The 23,620-nt window shown below is 42.8% G+C and overlaps 1 protein-coding gene across 2 annotated transcripts; it reads left to right on the top strand.

Annotated features, from left to right (window-relative positions):
• The first annotated feature begins 18,146 nt into the window (after positions 1–18,146).
• Positions 18,147–23,003, top strand: SPIN3 (spindlin family member 3). 2 transcript variants are annotated; one of them, XM_059678495.1, is made up of 2 exons: positions 18,147–18,429; positions 18,839–23,003. In XM_059678495.1, the coding sequence occupies exon 2, from the start codon at positions 18,841–18,843 to the stop codon at positions 19,615–19,617; it is 777 nt and encodes a 258-aa protein (XP_059534478.1). In that variant the 5' UTR covers positions 18,147–18,429; positions 18,839–18,840; the 3' UTR covers positions 19,618–23,003. The 2 variants fall into 2 exon arrangements, with proteins under 2 accessions (XP_059534478.1, XP_059534477.1); XM_059678494.1 differs by having other exon boundaries at positions 18,148–18,429; positions 18,645–23,003.
• Positions 23,004–23,620: the final 617 nt, after the last annotated feature.

Genomic DNA, 23,620 nt, shown 5'->3' with positions numbered 1-23,620 from the left:
GAGATCAGGGTGCCAGCATGGTTGGGTCCTGGTTGACACCCCTTTACTAGTATGCTTTATGTTTACAGTATATGTGTACATCCACATAAAGTGTAGCACTGTATTGAATATTTAAAAAAATATTAATGTTAACTCTTTGCATCCAGGCAGAGACTGCTTCACTTTGCCAGAGATTCCAATTGGATGGTCCCAGAGACTTATAGCTAAAAGAGGTCATGAAAATTGTGGCACCCCAAAGGTAAAGAGCATAACATAACTTGCTGGACAATTTTCTTTCTTTCTTTTTTTTCTTAAAATATATTTTATTGATTTTTTTACAGAGAGGAAGGGAGAGGGATAGAGAGTTAGAAACATCTATCAGCTGCCTCTTGCACACACCCCCCACTGGGGATGTGCCTGCAACCAAGGTACATGCCCTTGACCGGAGTCGAACCCAGGACTCCTCAGTCTGTAGGCCAATGCTCCATCCACTGAGCCAAACCGGTCAGGGCTCTTTTTTTAAAAAAAAATATATGTTTTATTGATTTTTTACAGAGAGGAAGGGAGAGGGACAGAGAGTTAGAAACATCGATGAGAGAGACACATCGATCAGCTGCCTCCTGCTCACCCCCCACTGGGGATGTGCCCACAACCAAAGCACATGCCCCTGACCGGAATCGAACCCGGGACCCTTCAGTCCACAGGCCGATGTCCTATCCACTGAGCCAAACCGGTCAGGGCAGCTGGACAATTTTCATATCCTAATTTTGTTTGGATCCCCTCTCAAAAGATGCTGTTTTGTGGCTATCTGATATAACAGCCAAATAGAAGGCCCAAGTAAACACAAAGGGTTTTCAATATCCAAAGGATCCAGTTAGATGCTGGGCCTCCTTTTTGGTGGCAGAGGGGATAGAGAGTCCATTTTTCTTTGACTGCCTGAAGGACTGAGTATTGTAAACCTGCCAACATAGTACTGAGCGTCATTGCTTGGCAAGCAGGCTCCTGAATTTTCTTGGAGATTTTTGCCATTCTTTCTGGATGTGTGATACCACAACATGGCCTGTTTAGACTGAGATTTCTGATATAGTGAAAATTTTGAAAACCAGAGGGTAGAAGCACTTGTGCTAAACTTTGATCTATCACATTGTGGCAAGTGGAGTTTAGGTAACCTGGAAGTACAAGAAGCATATATTGGAGACCTGTTCATATGAATGCAAAGCAATCTGATCTTTAGGTACCAGTAGTACTGGAAAGAAGGTTTTGTCAATGTGTAAAACATTTTACCACCTGCCAGTAGTCCAGTTAGTCACATTGTCTCCAACAGCTGATACGATAGGAGAAACAACTGGATTTATTTGACAAGAATCAACACTAGTAAAAGAGAAAAATGGTAATTGGCATACGAGCTACCCTTTTCATTGGCTAATCAGGGCTACATGCAAATTAACTGCCAACTAAGATTGGCAGTTAACTGACAACGAAGATTGGCAGTTAACTGCCAACAAGATGGCGGCTAATTTGCATATGTAGGCACAATGCAGGGAGGCGAAAGGGAAAGCAGGAAGAAGCCCCCTGCCACTGACAGTGATCGGAAACCCAGGGGGAAGGCTAAGAGCTGGGGGGCAGGGCAAAGGCGGCCGTGGGGCCGCCTTTGCCCTGCCCCCCAGCCATGATCAGAGAATCAGGTGCCTTTTCCGCCCTGGCCAGGGATAGCAGGAAGTAGGGGTGGAGCCAGCGATGGGAGCTGGGCACGGTCGAAGCTGGCAGTCCCGGGAGCTAGGGGTCCCTTGCCTGGGCCTAAAGCGAAGCCCACGATCGCGGGGCCGCTGCAGCTGCGGGTCCCCGCTGCCCGGGCCGGACGCCTAGGCCAGAGGCGTCAGGCCTGGGCAAGGGGTCGATCCTGCGATTGGAGGGTGATGGGGGTCAACGCCTGAGGGCTCCCAGTATGTGAGAGGGGGCAGGCTGGGCTGAGGGACACTCCCCCCCCCCACACACCCAGTGCACAAATTTCGTGCACCGGGCCCCTAGTCAACACTAATAAAAGAGAAAAATGGTAATTGGCGTACGAGCTACCCTTTTCATTGGCTAATCAGGGCTATATGCAAATTAACTGCCAACTAAGATTGGCAGTTAACTGCCAACAAGATGGCGGTTAATTTGCATACGTAGGCACAATGCAGGGAGGCGAAAGGGAAAGCAGGAAGAAGCCCCCTGCCACTGACAGTGATCGGAAACCCAGGGGGGAGCTAAGAACTGGGGGGCAGGGCAAAGGTGCCCCTGGGGCTGCCTTTGCCCTGCCCCCCAGCCATGATCAGAGAATCAGGTGCCTTTTCCTCCCTGGCCAGTGATAGCAGGAAGTAGGGGTGGAGCCAGCGATGGGAGCTGGGCACGGTCGAAGCTGGCAGTCCCGGGAGCTAGGGGTCCCTTGCCTGGGCCTAAAGCGAAGCCCACGATCGTGGGGCCGCTGCCGCTGCAGGTCCCCGCTGCCCGGGCCGGACGCCTAGGCCAGAGGTGTCAGGCCTGGGCAAGGGGCCGATCCTGCGATTGGAGGGTGATGGGGGTCAACGCCTGAGGGCTCCCAGTATGTCAGAGGGGGCAGGCTGGGCTGAGGGACACTCCCCCCCACACACACCCAGTGCACGAATTTCGTGCACCGGGCCCCTAGTCAACACTAATAAAAGAGAAAAATGGTAATTGGCGTACGAGCTACCCTTTTCATTGGCTAATCAGGGCTATATGCAAATTAACTGCCAACTAAGATTGGCAGTTAACTGCCAACAAGATGGCGGTTAATTTGCATACGTAGGCACAATGCAGGGAGGCGAAAGGGAAAGCAGGAAGAAGCCCCCTGCCACTGACAGTGATCGGAAACCCAGGGGGGAGCTAAGAACTGGGGGGCAGGGCAAAGGTGGCCCTGGGGCTGCCTTTGCCCTGCCCCCCAGCCATGATCAGAGAATCAGGTGCCTTTTCCGCCCTGGCCAGTGATAGCAGGAAGTAGGGGTGGAGCCAGTGATGGGAGCTGGGCACGGTCGAAGCTGGCAGTCCCGGGAGCTAGGGGTCCCTTGCCTGGGCCTAAAGCGAAGCCCACGATCGTGGGGCCGCTGCCGCTGCAGGTCCCCGCTGCCTGGGCCGGACGCCTAGGCCAGAGGCGTCAGGCCTGGGCAAGGGGCCGATCCTGCGATTGGAGGGTGATGGGGGTCAACGCCTGAGGGCTCCCAGTATGTGAGAGGGGGCAGGCTGGGCTGAGGGACACTCCCCCCCGCCCCACACCCAGTGCACAAATTTCATGCACCGGGCCCCTAGTATTTATATAAAAGACTAGTATGCAAAGTGTGCCCTTGGGAGTTCAACTGGGAGACTGGGAATTTGATCGCTTGCTATGACATGTGCTGACCACCAGGGGGCGGCGCAGAACAAAGGAAGGCACTGGCCAGCAGCAGACAGCTGGGGAAGGAAGGCCCTGGCCAGCCCTGATTGCCGGCCAGGCCTAGGGACCCTACCCGGGCATGAATTTTGTGCAGTGGACCTCTAGTCCACTATGAGCCTCCAGTTCCCTTTAGACTTTTGCACATGGCTGTCCTTGAACCTCTTACCACCTGTGCTTCCTTTAAGAATTTAATCTGAAAAAAAAAGAAGAATTTAATCTGAGCTGTAGTTTTTTTCGTCCTGGGTTTCTATACACTCAGGAAGGGTCAGGGAGGCTAGTGTTAGAGTGATTTATGGGTCCCACCAATACTTCTCTACATGTGCCTGAATCTTATCTGGCACCTATTGGCAGGAAAATACAAACATCTGTTCCTAATATACATTAAGGTTTAGAGGTAACACTTAGAGTGCACAGAATTGACCCAAAAGGTTTTACTCACAAGGTCATATTGACTTCCTTTCTGTACTGTAAACCAAGCCCAAAACCATTAGCTCATTTTTAAAATGGTTTTTTATTGATTTCAAAGAGAGGAAGGGAGAGTGGGTGATAGAAACATCAATGATGAGAGAGAAATGTCCATCTACTGCCTCCTGCACGCCCCCTCCTGGGGATCTAGCCCACAACCTGGGCATGTGCCCCGATGGGGAGTCAAACAGTGATCTCTTGGTTCTCTTGGTTCACAGGTTGATGCTCAACCACTGAACCACACAAGCCAGACCATTAGCTCATTTTTTATGCCATTTCCCTCAGCAGGTCTGGGTAGAACACTGACTTGAGCATCCATATCTAATAGGGCCATAGAAATTTGATTCTCTGCCTTCACCAAAATTCCCCAACATATTCAGACAGGTGCATATGACTTTTGATTGCCATTAAAGACAGGGAGCCCACTGCTCTCATCCTGTAACCACTCCCCCAATTCCTCCTCATTAAAAGATGTAGGACAATGTATCACATAGTTGGTCTGTGCATTTACCACCAATTCTTGTAAAGTGCCATCAAATTCCATTAATTGGCTGGTGAGGTCCTTATTCTTCTTACAGAAAACCACATTTCTATCAGCATTTTATCTCATTGTTACAAGTATCAAGAACTGTGAGGATTATGAAATTTTCCCCTACTTGTGAGTTAACAAGGTAGCCTTGTACAGTTTATTGGATGCCAGCTGAAGACAGGAGACTTCTGGGTCAGAGACAAAGGATAGTTTATTATTCACAATAATAGCAATAGCCCGAATATCGGTTTTTATGCCCAGGAAGCCTAAGTCCCCTAATGTAAAATGATCATATGACAACTACATATAAAGTAGGTTGCATTATGAGAAAGGGAATCTCAGTTTGGGAAGCTCAAACTTTTATGATGGGTAGTAAGTGCCCCTTCCCTTTGCTCTTGAAGGAGACATTATCTATACCTCTATATATAAAGAGCCAGGGGCCGTCACATCCAAAACAACCAACCAGACGACCAAACAGGCTGAGTGGGGCGACAAGGCTGGCAGGGGGGTTAGTGAGGGACCACCAAATGACTGAACACCAGGCTGTGTGGGGCGACCAGGCCAGCAGGGGTTTAGTGAGGGATGACCCAATGACTGAAAGGCAGGCTGCATAGGGCGCCCAGGCCAGCAGGGGGGTTAGTGAGGGATGACCCAGTGACTGAACAGTAGGCTGCATGGGGCGACCAGGCCGGCAGGGGGTTAATGAGCGAGACTCAGTGACTGAGCAGCAGGCTGTGTGGGGTGACCAGGCCGACGGGGGGCAGTGAGGGGCGACCATGCCAGCACAGGAGGCAGTTGAGGGCGACCAGATCAGCAGGGGGGGGCCGTGAGGGGCGATCAAGCCAGAAGGGGGGCAGTTGGGGGTGACCAGGCCAGCAGGGGTGACCAGGCCAGCAGTGGTGACCAAGCCAGCAGGGGAGAGGGGAGTTGGGAGCGACCAGGTCAGTAGATGGGGCAGTTAGGGGCGACCAGGCTGACAGAGGGGGGCAGTGAGAGGTGACCAGGCCGACAGGGGGGCAGTAAGGGGCAACAATGCTGGCAGGAGGGGCAGTTAGGGGCAACAGGCTGGTGTGGGGGGGAGGTGGGGGCAACCAGGTTGGTGGGGGGGGCAGTTGGGGGTGACCAGGCTGGCAGGGGAGGCAGTTAGGGGTGATCAGGTCGGCAGGCAGGTGAGCAGTTAGGAGCCAGCGGTCCTGGATTGTGAGAGGGATGTCCAACTGCTGGTTTAGGCCTGATCCTGAGGGGTCCCGGATTGGAGAGGGTGCAGGCTGGGCTGAGGGGACTCTCCTTATGCATGAATTTCATGTACGAATTTCAGGCCTCTAGTCTTTATTATATTGGAATAAGCATTCCTTCCCTTTGCTGCAGAGTGAATCATTCTATCTTCCACAGATTCTAAGCAAACCTGCTCTTTACATCAGAGAGAGATACTATCTCTGTCTGCCAAGGCTGCTTGCTATTCAAACACGTTTAGAAAGATAGCTTCAAAGAAAGAATCAGTGTCTTTCATTCAAGAGTACAGAAACATATCAGACATATGTAGAATTGCCTTCCAACAATATGAGTGAAATTGCTGGTAATATGTCTTCTTCAAACATAAGATAATGTCAAGTTTTTCTCTGACTTAAAGTATCACCTACAGTGTATAGCAATCATGTCAAACTCAAAGGCTAACATGGGCCAAATAAACGAGGTTTAAGTTTACGTAGGCCGCAAAAAAAAAAAAGCTTCAATTTTCACAGAAACGTAAGTTTATTTCAATAGAGACATGCTGAATACAAAGGGCTGAAGTAAATGAGTCATTGTTAACATAAAATAATAGAACATTTTAATAAAAATTAATATTTCCCTTGAACATTAACTTACTAGACATTGAATAACTGCACAAATTAATAAGCATAATACAGATAAACCTATTTTTCTTATTCTCCAAAAGCGAAATATTTCTTGTTGCACACACCAAACAAGTTAGTACAAGACTAATGACGTGGCCATCGGCTGCTAAAATATTCATCGCTAGTATTAGTGGAGAGAAATGGTGCTCCTGCACATAAGGTTGGTATTTATACCAGCTGAATGGACTAAGACATATAATATAGACACACAATGGAATATTAGTCAGAAAATGGAATGAAGTTCTGAAACATGTTGCAACATGAGCCATTAAAAATTGTGCTAAGTGAAATAATCCAGACACACTAGGCAGAGTATGTGGAAGCCAAACTCACCTCCTAAGACCAAATGGACATTACACGTAAATTATAGAGCGATCAACCTGAATAACCAACTAAAGACTGGTTGAAGAAGTCTTATAACTAAGAAGCAGCCATTTCAAGACTGGTGAGAAGGGTGGAGATATGAGCACGGCTGGCCCTACATCCCTGTGCAGCAGCTGAGATTCTGGAGAGAGATCTCAGCAGTAGAGGTCCCATTTTAGGAGCAAGGAGTCTCAGCCCTATGCTGGGTTCCCCAGCCCAGAATACCAGCGCCAGGCATGTTATTCATCAGAGTGAGATGGGAGACTGCTACTTTATTGAAGCCATTTTACTTATGTAATACCTAATAAGCACATATAGAGTGTTTGCTATGTGTCAGAACTATTCCAGATTCTTTACAATTATTAAATCATTCAGTCTTCAAAACATCTCCACAAAAAAATAATTTTTATCATTTCCAGGCACCCTTAAAGGGCCAATGTAAAAAACCTTAGTGTGCACTGATCCTGGGCTCTGGCAGAACGACAATGGCACAGAGCAAACTGGAGTCATACAGAGAGAGATTGGGTTGTATGATTTCAGAGAAAGGCCTAGAGGGACAGCTGCCAGTGTCCCTGTGCTAAGTGCCTCTCCTGCACCATACATAGATGCTAACTTTCCTGGGTTGGGCACTATTCTTCCTACAGCATCAGCCTGGAGAGATGCACTAGCCCCACTCTCCCTACTCCTTGTGGCCTTGCCCAGCTGAGTTTGTGCCCTGTGGAGGAATGAGCTAGCTGCGACCAGCCTGGACCCGCATTGCAGCCTTTTCTTGGAAGGTTCTTGAGAAGTTCCAGGCAGACTCAAGGAGTGTCAGAGATGCACAGAAAGGGACGGAGTGGAATGGCTATAGGGCCAGGGCCATTTTTCCCTCATGTACCTGACCAGCACTGTCACCCTATAGCATTGGCCTGGGAAGATGCACTAGCCCAATGCTCCTGACTCATTGTGGCTTCACAATGCCAAGCTTGCACCCTGTGGAGGAGTCTTTTGGCTGTGGCCAGCTTGGGTCTGGGTTGCAATCTTTCTTGGAAGGCTCTTGAGGAGGTCTGGGAAAACTGGCGGGGGCGGGGGAGGGGCGGTCAGAGACATACAGGGAGAGACTGTGTTGTGTGGCTCTAGGGCAAGGGCCATATTTTCCCCGTGTACCCCAACTGGTACCACCATTCCTGTGCAGAGACCTCACTCTACATGGCCAAATCTTAGTTTTAACTGGATCAACTCTACTGGCCTATGAATGACAACTCTCTGAGACCTCACCACACCACAAAGATCCAAAGGTCCTAGGTAGGTGTTGGATGGCCTTGGTGTACACTGAGAAATTGTCTGAGTGGCCACAGACCCAAACAGACACCAATCTTAAATCTGTATCAACCTGGTGACTCAATGAGAATCTGCCTCATGCAACTCACCTAATGCTCGAGGCTTTTTCAGTGGTTGAGCTTCACAGGCAGCTGGCAAGAGCAGGCAAATCTCAGGGAGACTTGGGCATTTTGTTGACTCGTCACAGGCTTGATAGTAGTGAAAGCCAGCCTTGGTATACAGTATGGCTCCTCCCACACAAACTCAGGCTCAGCAGAAGCAGCTGAAAATTGTGGATGGCTGTTTTAGCTCTGAAAAAATAGCTCAGGGCCAGTCATAGGCAGCCCCTGACATTGGCCAGCACTGGAGTCCGTCCCAGGAGGCCCCAGAACCAAAACAAACAAACAAAACTCATGGTAGTGGGATTCAGACCACATCAGAGATTGACCCAATTTTCTCCACAAGTGGCACATGCAAAAATCTCAGCAGGCACCAAAAACTGCTGAGGCAAATTATGCTTCATGGGTCTACCAGTGGTCGGCAAACTGCAGCTCGCGAGCCACATGCAGCTCTTTGGCCCCTTGAGTGTGGCTCTTCCTAAGCCTTAGGAGTACCCTAATTAAGTTAAATAACAATATACCTACCTATATAGTTTAAGTTTAAAAAATTTGGCTCTCAAAATAAATTTCAATCATTGTACTGTTGATATTTGGCTCTGTTGACTAATGAGTTTGCCAACCACTGATCTAACCCCTCACACAGCAGCTTGTACACAAAGTTAAGAGTCAATATTCAAAGTTGGGGCAACCTGAGGGTAAACCCCACCCAAGGATGAACCAATGGTAAGCAAGATGCAACTACAACAAGAGAGCCCATATAGCCCTAACTGGTTTGGCTCAGTGGATGGAGCGTCGGCCTGCGGACTCAAGGGTCCCAGGTTCGATTCTGCTCAAGGGCATGTACCTTGGTTGTGGGCACATCTCCGGTGGGGAGTGTGCAGGAGGCGGCTGATAGATGTTTCTCTCTCATCGATGTTTCTAGCTCTCTGTCCCTCTCCCTTCCTCTGTGTAAAAAATCAATAAAATATATTAAAAAAAAGAGAGCCCATATAACCCAAACGAGGAACATTCCTGGAGCACCTAGCTCAAATGATCATGGAGACTGCACCACCGAGTCCCACAGGACACCTGCTACAAAAGGCCACCATACCAGGACTGGAAAACATAGCAGATCTACCTAATACACAGAAACAAATACAGAGACAGAGTGAAACTTGGGAAACAAAGAAACATGCCCCAAATGAAAGAACAGGAGAAATCTCCAGAAAAAGAACAAAATGAAATGGAGGAATGAAATCTACCAAATATAGAGTTAAAAACAATGGTTTAAGGATGCTCAAGAAACTTATAGGAAGAATGGATGAACTCAGTGAGAACAACAAAAAGATAGTAATCATAAAAAGGAACATGGAAACCATAAAAGAGAACCAGTCAGAAATAAAGTATATCTATTAATTAATTAATAAAATTAAAATAAATGAATTGAAGAATACACTAGAAGGAATCAATAGCAGCTTGAATAAAATAAAAGATCAAATCAGTGATTTGAAAAACAAGGCAGTAAACACTCAATCAGAACAGCACAAATTTTTTTTTAAATGAGGATAATTAAAGGACAATATCAAGTGTAACAACATCTGCATCATCGAAGTACCAGAAGGAGAAGAGAGAGAGAGAGAAAGAGCCAGGAATTGAGAACCAATTTGAAGACATAATGAATGAAAACTCCTCTAAACTGGGGAAGGACAAAGATAAGTCCAGAAATCGCATAGAATTCCCAAAAAGGTGAACCCAAAGAGGCTCACACCAAGACACAACATCATTAAAATGGCAAAAGTTAAGGATAGAGAACGGTAAAAGTAGCAAAAGAAAGAAAGTTACCTAGAAAAGAGACTGTATGCTGTTTCTTCAATAGAATCCTTTCAGACCAGATGGACTGGCACAAATATTCAAAGTGATGAAAAACAAGGACCTACAACCAAGACTACCCAGCAAGGCTATCATTTAAAAACTTTTAAATAAATTAAATTAAAAAAGGAATAAAGACCTTTCCAGAAAAAAAATAACTAACTAAAGGAATTCATCACTACCTAACCAGTATTGAAATGTTTTTTAAAAAGTTAAAAGCCGAACATAGTTATAGAGAACAAAATGCTAATAAATATATACCTATCAATAATCACTGTAAATGTAAATGGTTTAAATGCTCCAATCAAAAGTCATAAGGTAGATGAATGGATAAGAAAACAAGATCTATATAAATGCTCTCTACAATGGACCCACTTTAGATTGAAAGACACACAGACTAAAAGTAAAGGGATAAAAAAAGATTTCCTGCAAATGGAAATGAAAAAGCAGCTGGGATAGCAATACTTATAGCAGACAAAATAGACTTTAAAACAAAAAAACCTAAAAGTACAGCATAGGAAGTACAGTAAAAAATATTGTAATAACTATGTCTGGTGCCAAGTGGATACTTGAAATATCTGGTGGTTACCAGCAATCTTTGGAGTTCCTTGCTTGGGAGATGCATCACTCCAATCTCTGCCTTGGTTTCCACATGATGTTTTCCCCTGTGTCTCTTGTATTTTTGCCCAAATTTCCTTCTTATTTTTATACTACAGGCCCAGTGCATGAAATTTGTGCATGGGGGTGTACCTCATCCCGGCCTACACCCTCCTAGGATCAGGCCAAACCTGTCAGTCAGACATCCCTCTTGCAATCCGGGACTGCTGGCTCCTAACTGCTCACCTGCCTGCCTGCCTGATTGCCCCTAACCACTCACCTTCCTGCCTTATCACCCCTAACCACCTTTGCCTGCCTGCCTGATCACCCCTAATTGCTCGCCTGCCTGCCTGCTTGCCCCTAACCACCTCTGCTCAGCCCCCTCTGCGGCAGCTTCATCTGGAAGGACATCCAGAATGATATCCAGAAGGTTGTTTGGCTGTCTAGTCTAATTAGCATATTGCACTTTTATTATTATAGAAGAGTACCAGTCATTGATTTAGGCCTCACTCTAATTCAGTGTGACCTCATCTTAATTGGACTGCATCTGCAAAGACCTTATTTACAAACTAGAGGCCCTTCCATGCACCGGTGGGGTCCCTCAGCCTGGCCTGTGGAGATCAGGCCTAAACCAGCTCTCTGACATCCCCCAAGGTGTCCCAGATTGTGAGAGGGCACAGGCCAGGCCGAGAAACCCCACCAGTGCACGATCAGGGCCGGGGAGGCTACCGTGGGAGGGCTCCAGGGCGTGTCAGGCCCCTCTAGCCCAGTCCCGATTGGCCAGACCCCAGCAGCAATCAGTTGGAGCGTCTGCCCCCTGGTGGTCAGTGAGCATCATAACGACTGGTTGAACAGTCGAATGACTATTTTAAAATGATTGTGCTATAGTTATGTAGATGTTAATTAACATTAGGAAAAACTAGGTGAAGAACACATGGGAATGTGTTCTACCAGTTTTGTAACTTTTCTGTAGGTCATAAAATGTTTAAGAAAAAAATTAAAGAGAAAAATAGTAGTATGATTAAAATAGGTATATATGGGTGCTTAGAGAAAGGAGCAATTAATTACTCATTGTGGATTCTTGAAAATCTTCAAAGAGGGTACAATATTTAACTTGGAATTACAACAAAAAGTAGAAGTTTCCAAGGTGAGAAAAGGGGTGGAAGGGATTGCATTCCAAGTATACATATTGGAGATAATATATAAAGCATATAGCTTCTAATTTTATTTTTAAGTAAAATTCTATTCATTCTTAACTCCATTTCTGCCAGTAACACTTACCTTTAGAAGATCTCTTATTTTTGTTTTTGTTTGCTAACACTTAAATTCTGAAGACTGGTTTTTAAAATACAAGTCTTTATAATTTATATTGAAAATTTCTCTCATCATTGATGTTTCAATCTCTCCCTCTCTGAAATCAATAAAAATATATATAAAAATCTTTTAAAACTAAATAAAGGGGTCTCTCCTCCTTCTACAGTATTAAGGGAAAGAGATTGTTCTGTAGCAACATAACAGTTCAAATACATTTATTTGATCAGATGTTAAATTCAGAAAACTTACAAATATACCAAATTTATTTTTCCTGCACAACATGGCAACCTTGTGTTAGTATTTATAGCTGTTATCAATTTTTTCTGTTCTTATTTAATAGAAATCTGCTTTGGAAGTATAATTTGAATAAAGTATTGTGAAAGAATGCCTACATTTGAATTTTGTCCGGTAACAGTTTCCTTGACATAGAAATATGTAATTCTGATTGGTTGTCATACTTGATAATTTCTTTCCCTTATAACAATGTTTTAATTGATATCTCTGTGTTCCTAAAGAAAGTATTTGTAAAATTGTTCTATGAAAGCAGAACGAATCATTGATACATTTCTCTTCTCCCACATGCAAGAAAATGGAAAAGTCAGTGAATCTACTAGATTTCCTAATTTTATTTTATTTAAATATTAGCTTCAGGAAAACTTTTAATGCTTAGAATCATGTGCTCTAAGTGCAATAGAGGTATGATGACTAGTACAATATGGCTAAAGAATAAGATGAATTGAAAGGAGGTACTGGAGATGAAATTTGAAAAGTAGGTCAAGCCTTAACTGTAAAAGGCTTTGAATGCTAAAATGTTTGGAAATAGCTTTATAAATGTATCTCATTTTTAGTTTACTTTCTTTGGACAGCATATTAGAAAGTTTTCCTATGTCCAGTGTTCTTTTACTTGGAAAAAATGAAGAATTGAGGGCTCCTTAGAAATTCTGTTCTACTAGTTGTTAAATAATATATCAACAATGCCATTAAAATCTCCAGAATCTCTGTCCTGTTTTCATATGCTCCCAAATGAATCTTATCTCTTTCCCATAGTGAAAGGAATCCTACTAAACCAATCAATGGAATGTAAAAGAAAATAGTAAAGACTATAGAACCCTGCAGTAGGTACTATGGTGTTCTCCAAAACATCTATTCTGTTCTTCCTTGCGGAGAAACTACATTCTACATTCTTTGGCTGTGTTCTGATTAAAATGTTTCTCACGTTAATCTCATCCTCTTTATCAAAGTGAATTGTAAGAGAAATCAGACTGATCATATAGAATAGAAAAGAATTAAGGGAAAAAGAGAGAGAAAGCATGATTGCTTTGATTTAACCATGTCCTGACCAAACTTGGGACATTCCATTACATGAGAAAATAATTGTATTTATTACATAATCTACTTTGAGTTGGGTTTCTGTGGTTTGTCTCCAAAACCATTTCAATTGATATAATCATTTTGCTGCATGGTAAGGACACCTTGCTGAATGTTTATATCAGGCAAATTTTCAATACATACCTCTATTGCACTTCTCAAATTTTACCATGATCATGGACTACTTTCATATTCAAAAGTAATAAAACACTGTACCAAAATATATACATGTATATACTAAACACACATATATAAATACATATTCAATATTTCTACAACATTGGAATAGCAGGTAAATATGTGTTCTGTGCTGTTTCTGTGTTCTGTTACAGGTTATATGTACTGATGTTTAACATATTATAAGTGTTTCTTATATCATTCAATAATATTTGAAGCATTACCTGCATAATGGGACATACTGGATGGACAATATATGGATGTGCCATATCACTGGGGATTTATATTGAATATAACCGTAGTTTTAAAAAATAAATGCCCTCCACATCAAGTCACTATTGCACCTCCAATTATTTCTTTGTTATAGGTCTTAGTGGTAGAATTACTTAGTCAGGTAATGGTCATTTTTATAGCTTATAAAAAATGCAAAGTACTTTCTTGATACTTTTGTCCACTTTATGTTATACCAAGCAATATATTTGTGCCTTTTACCTCATGATCATCATCACAGAGCAAATTATCATGTCGTAGAATTACATTAGTGGAATCTGCAGCCTTTGGATCTTCCTGGCCTGATATCCTAAAGTGTGTTAATGGTACTGAGGGACTTCCAGTTATGGCCAAGATGGAGTAGCCCCTTTTTTACCAGTTCCTCTCACTTAAACTAAAAATCTCTTGAAATAATACACCAAACATACAGGAACTCTAAAAGGAATCAGCAGGTTGGATAAAGCAGCCATTTAGAGGACAAGATAACACTAAGCACCAAAGCAGAACAACAAAGATAAATACTTATTTAAATGAGGAAAGTCTAAGGGACTTCTGGGACAACATCAAGTGTAACAATGTCTGTATCATAGGGGTACCAGAAGGAGAAGAGAGTGAACAAGGGGTTGAGAACCCGTTTGCAGAAATAATGGCTGAAAACTTCATTAACCTGATGAAGGAAAAAGTCACACAGGTTGAGGAATCAAAAAGAGTCCCTATCAAGATAAACCCAAAGAGGTCCACCCCAAGACCCATCATAATTAAAAATGGCAAAGGTTAAAGACAAAGAGAGAATCTTAAAAGCAGCAAGAGAAAGATATTAAGTTATATACAAGAAAGCTCCCATAATGCTTTCAGCTGATTTCTCAACAGAAACACTTCAATTTAAAAATGAACAGATAACTTCAGTGGACATTTCTCCAAAGAAGATACTAAAATGTCAAACATATGAAAAGATGGTAATCATTATTAGTCATCAGGGAAATAAAAATTAAAACCACAATCAGATACTACTTCATACCCACTAAGATGGCTGTAACGGGGGGGGGGGGGGGCAGGGAATGGTGTTTCCCATAGATTTATAAACTCACAGTGTCAAAATACTAAATTCCCATTATAATTATAGCAGTCATTTTGATTATAGGTTTGTATTTAGATTATTCTGTTCAAAAAACCAGATTACATTAGAAAGATCATACACCATGACCAAGTGGGATTTATTCCAGGTATGCAAGGATGGTACAATATCTACAAATCAATAAATGTGATACACCACATAAACACATTAAGAGACAAAAATCACATAATCATATCAATCAACACAGAAAAAGCATTTGAAAAAATGCAACATCATTTCTTGATAAAAATTTTCAGCAAAGTGGGAATAGGGGGATCACACCTCAACATAATACAAGCCCTATATGACAAACCTACAGCCAACAACATACTCAATGGGCAAAAACTAAACCCATTTCCCCTAAGAACAGGAACAAGACAGGGATGCCCACTTTCACCACTCCTGTTCGACATTGTACTAGAAGTACTAGCGATCAGACAAGAAGAAGCAATAAAAGACATTCAAATTGGAAAAGAAGAAGTAAAACTGTCCTTATTCGCAGATGACATGATACTGTACATAGAAAACCCCGAAGTCTCCATCAAAAAAACTACTAGATTTAATAAATGAATTTGGCAATGTAGCAGGATACAAAATTAACACCTAGAAACCTATGGAGTTTTTATACACTAATAATGAACTCACAGAAAGAGAAACTAATGAAACAATCCCATTTAACATTGCACCAAAAAAATTAAGATACCTAGGAATAAACATAACTAAGGGGGTAAAAGACCTGTATTCAGAAAACTATAGGACATTGAAAAAAGAGATAGAGGAAGATATAAACAAATGGAAGAACATACCATGTTCATGGATTGATAGAATCAACATCATTAAAATGTCCATACTACCCAAAGCAATTTATAGAATCAATGCAATCCCCATTAAAATACCAATGGCATATTTCACAGACCTAGACCAAACTCTCCAAAAATTCATCTGGAATCATAAAAAAAAGACCCCGAATAGCCACAGCAATCCTGAGAAAGAAGAACAAAGTTGGAGGGATCACAATATCAGATATCAAGCTATATTACAAAGCCACCGTAATCAAAATGACCTGGTGATGGCACTAGAGCAGACATATAGATCAATGGAACAGAACAGAGAGCCCAGAAATAGACCCAAGCCATTGTACTCAATTAATATTTGACAAAAGAGGCAAGAGCATACAATGGAGTCAAGACAGTCTCTTCAATAAATGGTGCTGGGAAATTTGGTAGATATATGTAAAAAAATGAAACTAGATCACCAACTTACACCATACACAGAAACAAACTCAAAATGGTTAAAGGACTTAAATGTAAGAAGGGAAACCATAAAAGTCTTAGAAGACTCCATAGGCAGCAAAATATCAGACATACGTCGTAGCAATATCTTTACCGATACAGCTCCTAGGGTAATGGAAACTAAAGAGAAAATAAACAAATGGGACTACATCAAAATAAAAAGCATCTGCACAGCAAAAGAAACCATCAACAAAATGACAAGAAAGCCCACTGAATGGGAGAACATATTTGCCAATGCTATTTCAGATAAGGGTTTAATCTCCAAAATTTATAGGGAACTCATACAACTTAACAAAAGGAAGATAAACAATCTAATCAAAAAATGGGCATAGGACCTAAACAGGGACTTTTTGAAAGAGGACATACAGAAGGCCGAGAGACATATGAAAACATGCTCAGTCACTAATCATCCAAGAGATGCAAATCAAAACAACAGTGAGGTACCATCTCACACCTGTCAGAATGGCTATCATCAACACATCAACAAAGGACAAGTGCTGACAAAAGGAATCCTTGTGCACTGCTGGTGGGAATGCAGACTGGTGCAGCCACTATGGAGAACAGTATGAGGTTTCCTCAAAAAGTTAAAACTGGAACTCCCATTCGACCCAGTAATCCCACTTCTAGGACTATATCTCAAGAAACCAGAAACACCAATCAGAAAGGATATAGGCACCCCTATGTTCATAGCAGCACAATTCACCATAGCTAAGATTTGGAAACAGCCTAAGTGCCCATCAGCAGATGAGTGGATTAAAAAATAGTGGTACATCTACACAATGGAATACTATGCTGCTGTAAAAAAGAAGGAGTTCTTACCATTTGCAACAGCATGGATCGACCTGGAGAGCATTATGCTAAGCGAAATAAGCCAGTTGGAGAAAGATAAATATCACATGATCTCACTCAGATGTGGGACATAATGATCAACATAAACTGATGAACAAAAATAGATCCAGAGACAAGGTAACACTGAACAGGCAGTCCAACCTCAGAGAGAAGGCAATGGAGGGGGAGTAGAGATCAACCATAGGACTTGTATCCATGCATATTAGCATAACCAGTGGACACAGACTCTGGGGCGGTGGGGGCTTGTCCTTGGATGTGGGAGTGGCGGGGGGGGGGGTGTCAATCGGGGAAAAAGAAGACATATGTAATACTTTAAACAATAAAAAAGAACATTAATAATTCATGTGCAACCAGGGGATTGTCAAGGGCGGGGGAAAAAAGGAGACATATGTAATACTCTTTGTAATACTTTAAGCAAAAAAAAAAATAATAATTCATGTGCAAGCATCATTTATAAGCTTTTGTTTACAAAACTAAACGTCTGATTGGAGAGAATGGTTAAATTATGAAAATATCCTTATGCTGATTTGAATGAAGGCACTACAAACATGTATAAGACAATATCTAAAAAACTGAGCAAATATCTATTCCATGTGGAAAAGACTATACCATGAAAATGCACATGCAAAATTATTCCAGTTTTGTAAGTGCTTATTAAAAAGGCAATGTAAAATGTTCATAGTTTGCTCTGAGGTGTGGGGAATGGGAGGTGAGCTTACACTTGATTTTCTTCATGTCCATTTTCTGAGTCTTGCACCATGCCCACACTGTGCATACAATTCTTTTGCAATCGTGAAAAAAAGGAGAGAAAGAGAAAAGAAAAAAAAATTATCCTCAAGAAGTAAAGTCTGGGAATGACCAGAGAATTAAAATTACCTCGAGATTGGGTCAAGATGGCAGACTGAGCACTAGTGCATTTCTCTCATTCTACCACAAATCCCTTTAAATGACAGGAGGGGCAGGTTTCTGTATATAAAGAATAACTCCAGAAAAGCACGGGGTAAAGGAAAGGGCGAATTCCTAGAAGATGGAAAGCAGATGGGGCAGGGGCACCGAGGTTGGGCTAAGGTAGTGTGGGAGTGGGGAGCCCAGGGGCTCTGAACTGGAGAAAGACGCTAGGGGGGATGTGAGCTGGGCTGCTCCTGATTTGGAAAGGGGCAGGTACAGGAACCAAGAAGCGCTTCCCGAGCTCCGGGCAGAGGTGGGCGTGAGAGTTGGGGGAGGAGGGCACATGTTGTTTGGCAGGAAGGGGAGGCCACTCTCCTGGCAGGAAGCTGAGATACGGAGAGGGAGGAGACTGCTGCAGCAGCAGCGGCTGGTGGCTGGTGGGATCCCGAAGTGGCACAGGGGCCTCTGCTGCCGACTGGGACGCAGCGGGCCCCTGAGCTCCGTGCTGGAGACGCAGCCGCCATCCTCTTCGCCTGCCTGCCACGCACTTCGTCTACGGATCCTCCTCCACCAGCTTTGGCGAGCTCCCTTCTTGGCGCCTGCTGATCATCTCTCCCCTTCAGGCACACAGCGAAGGTAGCAAAGTGCTGGATTTGGGCACGTGAGGCTTTGGGGAGTCTGTGCCACTTGGCACAGTGTTGGAAGCCGGGTGGGAGGAATAGAGGATGCCCCCTATTTTTTTGACCCTAACGACAACTCTCTCTCTCTCTCTCTCTCTCTCTCTCTCTCTCTCTCTCTCTCTCTCTCCCTCCCTCCCTCCCTCCCTCCCTCTCTCCCTCTCTCTTGCGTAGCTGGAACGAACCGGGGAGGAAGGTTACTGCAGGCACACGCCAGGATACCTTGATTTTCAGCTTTCAGGAGAAACTTAGGCGTGGGTGCACGGAATGCACTAATTAGGAGACAAAGCTCACCGTGTCATACTTTGAATTGATTTTGTCTCAATTTCATTTCTTGGCCTGCCTTGCCACTACTGTGCTCCTCTCAGGCATGAAGCCGCCGTTCGCAAAGGCGGCTGCAGAGCAGCGGTCCAGAACAGGCTCAAGGCATGCCGGTGTGCCCGTTTCCGTGATGAAGAGAAAGGCTGCACACAAGAGACACAGGAGCAGGCCCCCCTCCCAGCCTCGGAGGAACATCGTGGGCTGCAGAATTCGGCACGGATGGAAAGACGGAGATGAGCCTCTAGTACAGTGGAAGGGAACCGTTCTGGATCAGGTACCTGTAAATCCCTCTCTGTATCTTATCAAATATGATGGCTTTGACTGTGTTTATGGATTGGAACTGCATAACGATGAAAGGGTGTCATCACTTGAAGTCTTTCCTAATAGAATTGCATCATCTACAATCAGTGATTCACACTTAACAGAAATTCTGATCGGCAAAGCAGTGGAACATATTTTTGAGACAGAGGAAGGTTCCAAAAATGAATGGAGGGGGATGGTCTTGGCTCAGGCACCTGTCATGAAAACATGGTTTTACATTACCTATGAGAAGGATCCTGTTTTATATATGTACCAGCTCTTAGATGATTATAAAGACGGTGACCTACGCATCCTTCCTGATGCCAATGATTCTTCTCCTGCAGAGAGGGAGCCAGGAGAAGTCATAGACAGCCTAGTAGGTAAACAGGTGGAATATGCCAAAGATGATGGCTCCAAGAGAACTGGCATGGTCATTCATCAGGTAGAAGCAAAACCCTCTGTGTACTTCATCAAATTTGACGACGATTTCCATATCTATGTCTACGATTTAGTAAAAACAACTTAGAAGTCATTTTGAAATTTGCCAAATACGTGAGACTATTTGTAAAATCTGTGCACACACACAGTCTTGATTGCTTTCCAATTTGTAAGAACCATCTTCTCGCTTTCTGCATGCTTTTTGCCTGGCCAAAGAAAAAGGAACTGAAACGCAGACATTTTTGGAAGAAACCTTTTGTCCTTCTCTCCATCCTTTTTTACAGGTTCCTCCCCACAGGAGAATGATTGATTTATCTAATTAGTGAGAAGGGTAAAGTCTGACATCCATTGGCCCATACTTCTATCTTTGCTGGTGTTAATAGTTTAAATGTAGGTGAACACCTGTTGCCTCATTCTTTTGGGCACTCGGACTCTCTCTACTCATTGAACTATGAAGCTTCTGGAGATATTAGGTATGACTGGCTGGGTAAGTTTCTTTGCAACTTTAACTCTTCCCTCTAGGTAGCTTCAAAGTGTAATGGGAGGAAGAGTGGGAAGCCATTTTGGTCTCCTGTCCAAGTTGCATTTTCAATTCTATCTGTACTGAGAGTAAGACTAACATATTGCTCCCTTTCTGGTTCTTACATCTATTGCTCAACTTGTTGCAAAATCAAGAGGGTAATTACTTTTCACTTTAGTATATAAGTATAGGCCGAGAAACCTTATGAAATTAATAAGAGGGCAAGCATTTGGGAACCGAACTCCCAAGTGGAGAAATCAAGGTTTTTCATCAATGGTATTAGAGCCTCTGTTGTCTGCAATAACTCTGGGTAGGACCTGTAGACATGGAGTGGGTTTTAACAAACACAGGCCCTGCAGGCAGACTTTAGCGCAAGTAGGCTTTGCCAACCCAATGGAACATTAAGCCAGGATTTAGCTAGAGTTCTCAGTCACATGGTTGATGTGACTTGATCACACTGAGTTTATCAAGTGTTATCAAGTTGGTCCAAGACCTCAAAATTAAAAGAGCAAAACCTGGAATCAGGCTGAGATACAGATTTCTTTCCTATACCGAGAGATACTCTGAGAACTTTTAGATAAAGTTTTAGATTTGATTCTTAGGGAACTTTTGAGTCCCAGCATATGAGGTGGGCAAGACACTTGCTAGAACTAAGAAAGACTTCCTCGTATGATCTCGTGGGCTCATCTTTTATGTTGTCCCAGGAGAACTATGGAACACATAGATTAGAATCAGTGCCAGATGATCAATAGACTTAATGATGTTTTAAGAGCGTAATGCTGGCATTGGTAGATAGAAATCCAATGGGTACTTATTAGTGTTTTGTTTTTCAACTTTATCCTCTTTGTTGGCTGGTCCTAAGATACTCATCTGCAGAAAAGGGTGAGCCCTACTGCGGCAGAAAAGTAAGTAATGGAATGGGTACTGTACCTTCCATTATTGAAGGCACTGGTAAAGGCTAACCAAAGCCTAGGGGAAATGTTAAAAATAAGTAAGGTTTTAGAGAGAAGCACCTGGCAAAAGCCAACATTTTCACACTGGGTCTCTGTACAAGCTCCATTAACAGTAACAGACAGGCCTTGGACTTCTGCAAATATGGGGCTGGGACGTGTGGCAATACAATCAAACACTTGGGAAATATCTCCCAAGTTAGTTTAAGTTCACAGGTCATGGATTCTGGACTGCTGGCACAGACAGACTAGCATCCTGCTGAGGATGAAACCAAGAAAACAGTCTTTTTTCTCCCATGTTCTCTCTGTCCTTGTATTAAGCCCTGGTAACATAAGTTTGCTTCCAGTGGCTGGGAATTAGTGTGCTTTCTAATTTTGGGGTGTGAAGATGATACTGTGGTCATCTTTTTTGAAATATATTTTCATTGATTTCAGAGAGGTAAAGAGAGGGAGAGATAGAAATATCAATGATGAGAGAGAATCATTGATTGGCTGCCTCCTGCACGCCACACACTGGGGATCGAGCCCCCAACCTGGGCATGTGCCCTGAATGGGATTAGAACCCATGACCTTCTGGTTCCTAGATCGACGCTCAACCACTGAGCAATGCCTTTGAGGCCTGTGGTCATCTTTTGACCTATTGATACTGTGGACTCTTAAAAATATATAACATGCAGTTGTGGGGTTAGATTAATTCAGTTTCTAAAGTCCTGAAGGAACTACACCTAATCAAGATGAAGACAGCCCAGGCTGTGGCTGCTGAAGGAACTGTACATCCGTCCAGACGTCTCTGTGGGATCCGTATGGCTGAAATGAGAAAAACAAGAAATTGTGAAAGGCAAAATTTTGGACTTTAATTCCTTTGGACTTTAAAATGGAAATTTAATTAGGAGCATTCCTTTCTCCCTTGGAATTTAATCATTAGAGTGGGTTTTATATAGTTCAAATTAAGGCATTTTCATCATGTAGTTGATATTCTAATTTTTGGAGTATTTTAATATGCTATCTTTGGGGTTCATTGTGTAATCTTTGTAAACTAAATCATATAATGTGGTTGGACATAATTATAAATTAGGGATAAAATAGTGAGTGAATTTTCAGCCTGGGGTATAATGTAACCTTGGAATTAATTTTAATTACTGCTCTATTCTGACTTATTTCAGAGCCTTCTAGGGTCAAAAACAGAACTGCTCACCAGTCTTCCACAGATGGAAGCAGGATATTCCTAAGATAATGTTGGTCTTCCCCATAGGGGACAGCCATAGTCTTGGGTGTTGACCACTATGGCATAGAGAACAAAAAGTCCATGGATATGATGTGATCTATCTTATATCTCTCTCCATGTTCCTGACTCAAGAAAAAAAATAAAGGACTCTCACAAGTATTTGAAAGAAAACTTCTACCCACCTCCACTTGCCCCTCATTCAATCTTACATCTGGGAGGAGGAATAACTTGGTAAAATTGAAAAAAAGGGTTATTATGGATAAGCAGCCTAGTTCCCTCTTGGCTCTTCAGCTCCTTTTCTCACAGCAAGGCATGGGAAAGAAGGTAGCCCCTTCACTACATGGCTGAGTAAATGTCTACTTTCGACTTGGGGTAGAACTACATTTCAGGCTCAGGTCCAAAGCATGTTCTCCAGTCCAGATCTATCAGTAATAAAGCTGGTATCAATTTTTTCTTTTAAAAATGTTAATATATAAATTGTTTTTGGAGAAAAACACCTGTTTCTGGTAAAAATGAAACGGTACTAAAGGTTATAAAGTAAAAACTTATTTTCTTTCCCCCTTCTCACCCTTACCTCAGTCCCTCAGTCCCACTTTCCAAAGGTAACCACTGTTACCAGTTACTATGTATGCTTTCAGAGATAATCCATGTATGTACAAGCATATTATGTATGTATGTGTGTATATCAGTTTTTTTATACTAATGGTGGCATATTATACATGCTGTTCTGAATTTTGCTTTTTCACTTAACAATATATTAAAGCTGATATTTAATCCCACTTTGATGCCTGTGAGTATTTTTTATTATTTATTTCAGAGAGGAAGGGAGAGGGAGAGAGAGAAACATCAATGATGAGAGAGAATTATTGATCAGCTGCCTCCTCCATGCCCCCCACTGGAGATGGAGCCTGCAACCTGGGCATGTGCACTGACCGGGAATGGAACTGTGACCTCCTGGTTCATAGGTCAACCCTCAACCACTGAGCCACACCAGGCTGGTGATCTGTGTGTAATTTTTAGTTGATTTAGAATCTAGAGGGGAAGGAGGTGTGGCTAATTCAAACCTCCAAACCCGAATCTGGTTTAATGAAAACTTACACGTCCCTGAAAACCCACCATTTCTACCTGGCAAATTTTTCTAACTAGTAGAAAGTGAAATGTATGTGAACATGATGGATTCTGTGGAAGGAACTCCTTGAAAGAGGCCTGTATATTTTTATTGAGGTAAGTTAAAGGGGAACTCAACTATAAATTGAAGCTGTGGGAAAAAGTTAAGGTAATATAATAAGTAACCCAAAAATGAACAATATTTTTTATTCCAACTTGCACTCACATATACTGTCATATGCAAATTTATAGTTTTTATTTGCCTTTTCTAATATAATGCTTTACTGCA

The sequence above is a fragment of the Myotis daubentonii genome, chromosome X, assembly GCF_963259705.1.
Source record: "Myotis daubentonii chromosome X, mMyoDau2.1, whole genome shotgun sequence".
Taxonomy (NCBI): Eukaryota; Metazoa; Chordata; class Mammalia; order Chiroptera; family Vespertilionidae; genus Myotis; species Myotis daubentonii.
The sequence above is the reverse complement of the archived record's forward strand: the minus strand, read 5'-3'. Positions and strand labels throughout refer to the sequence as shown.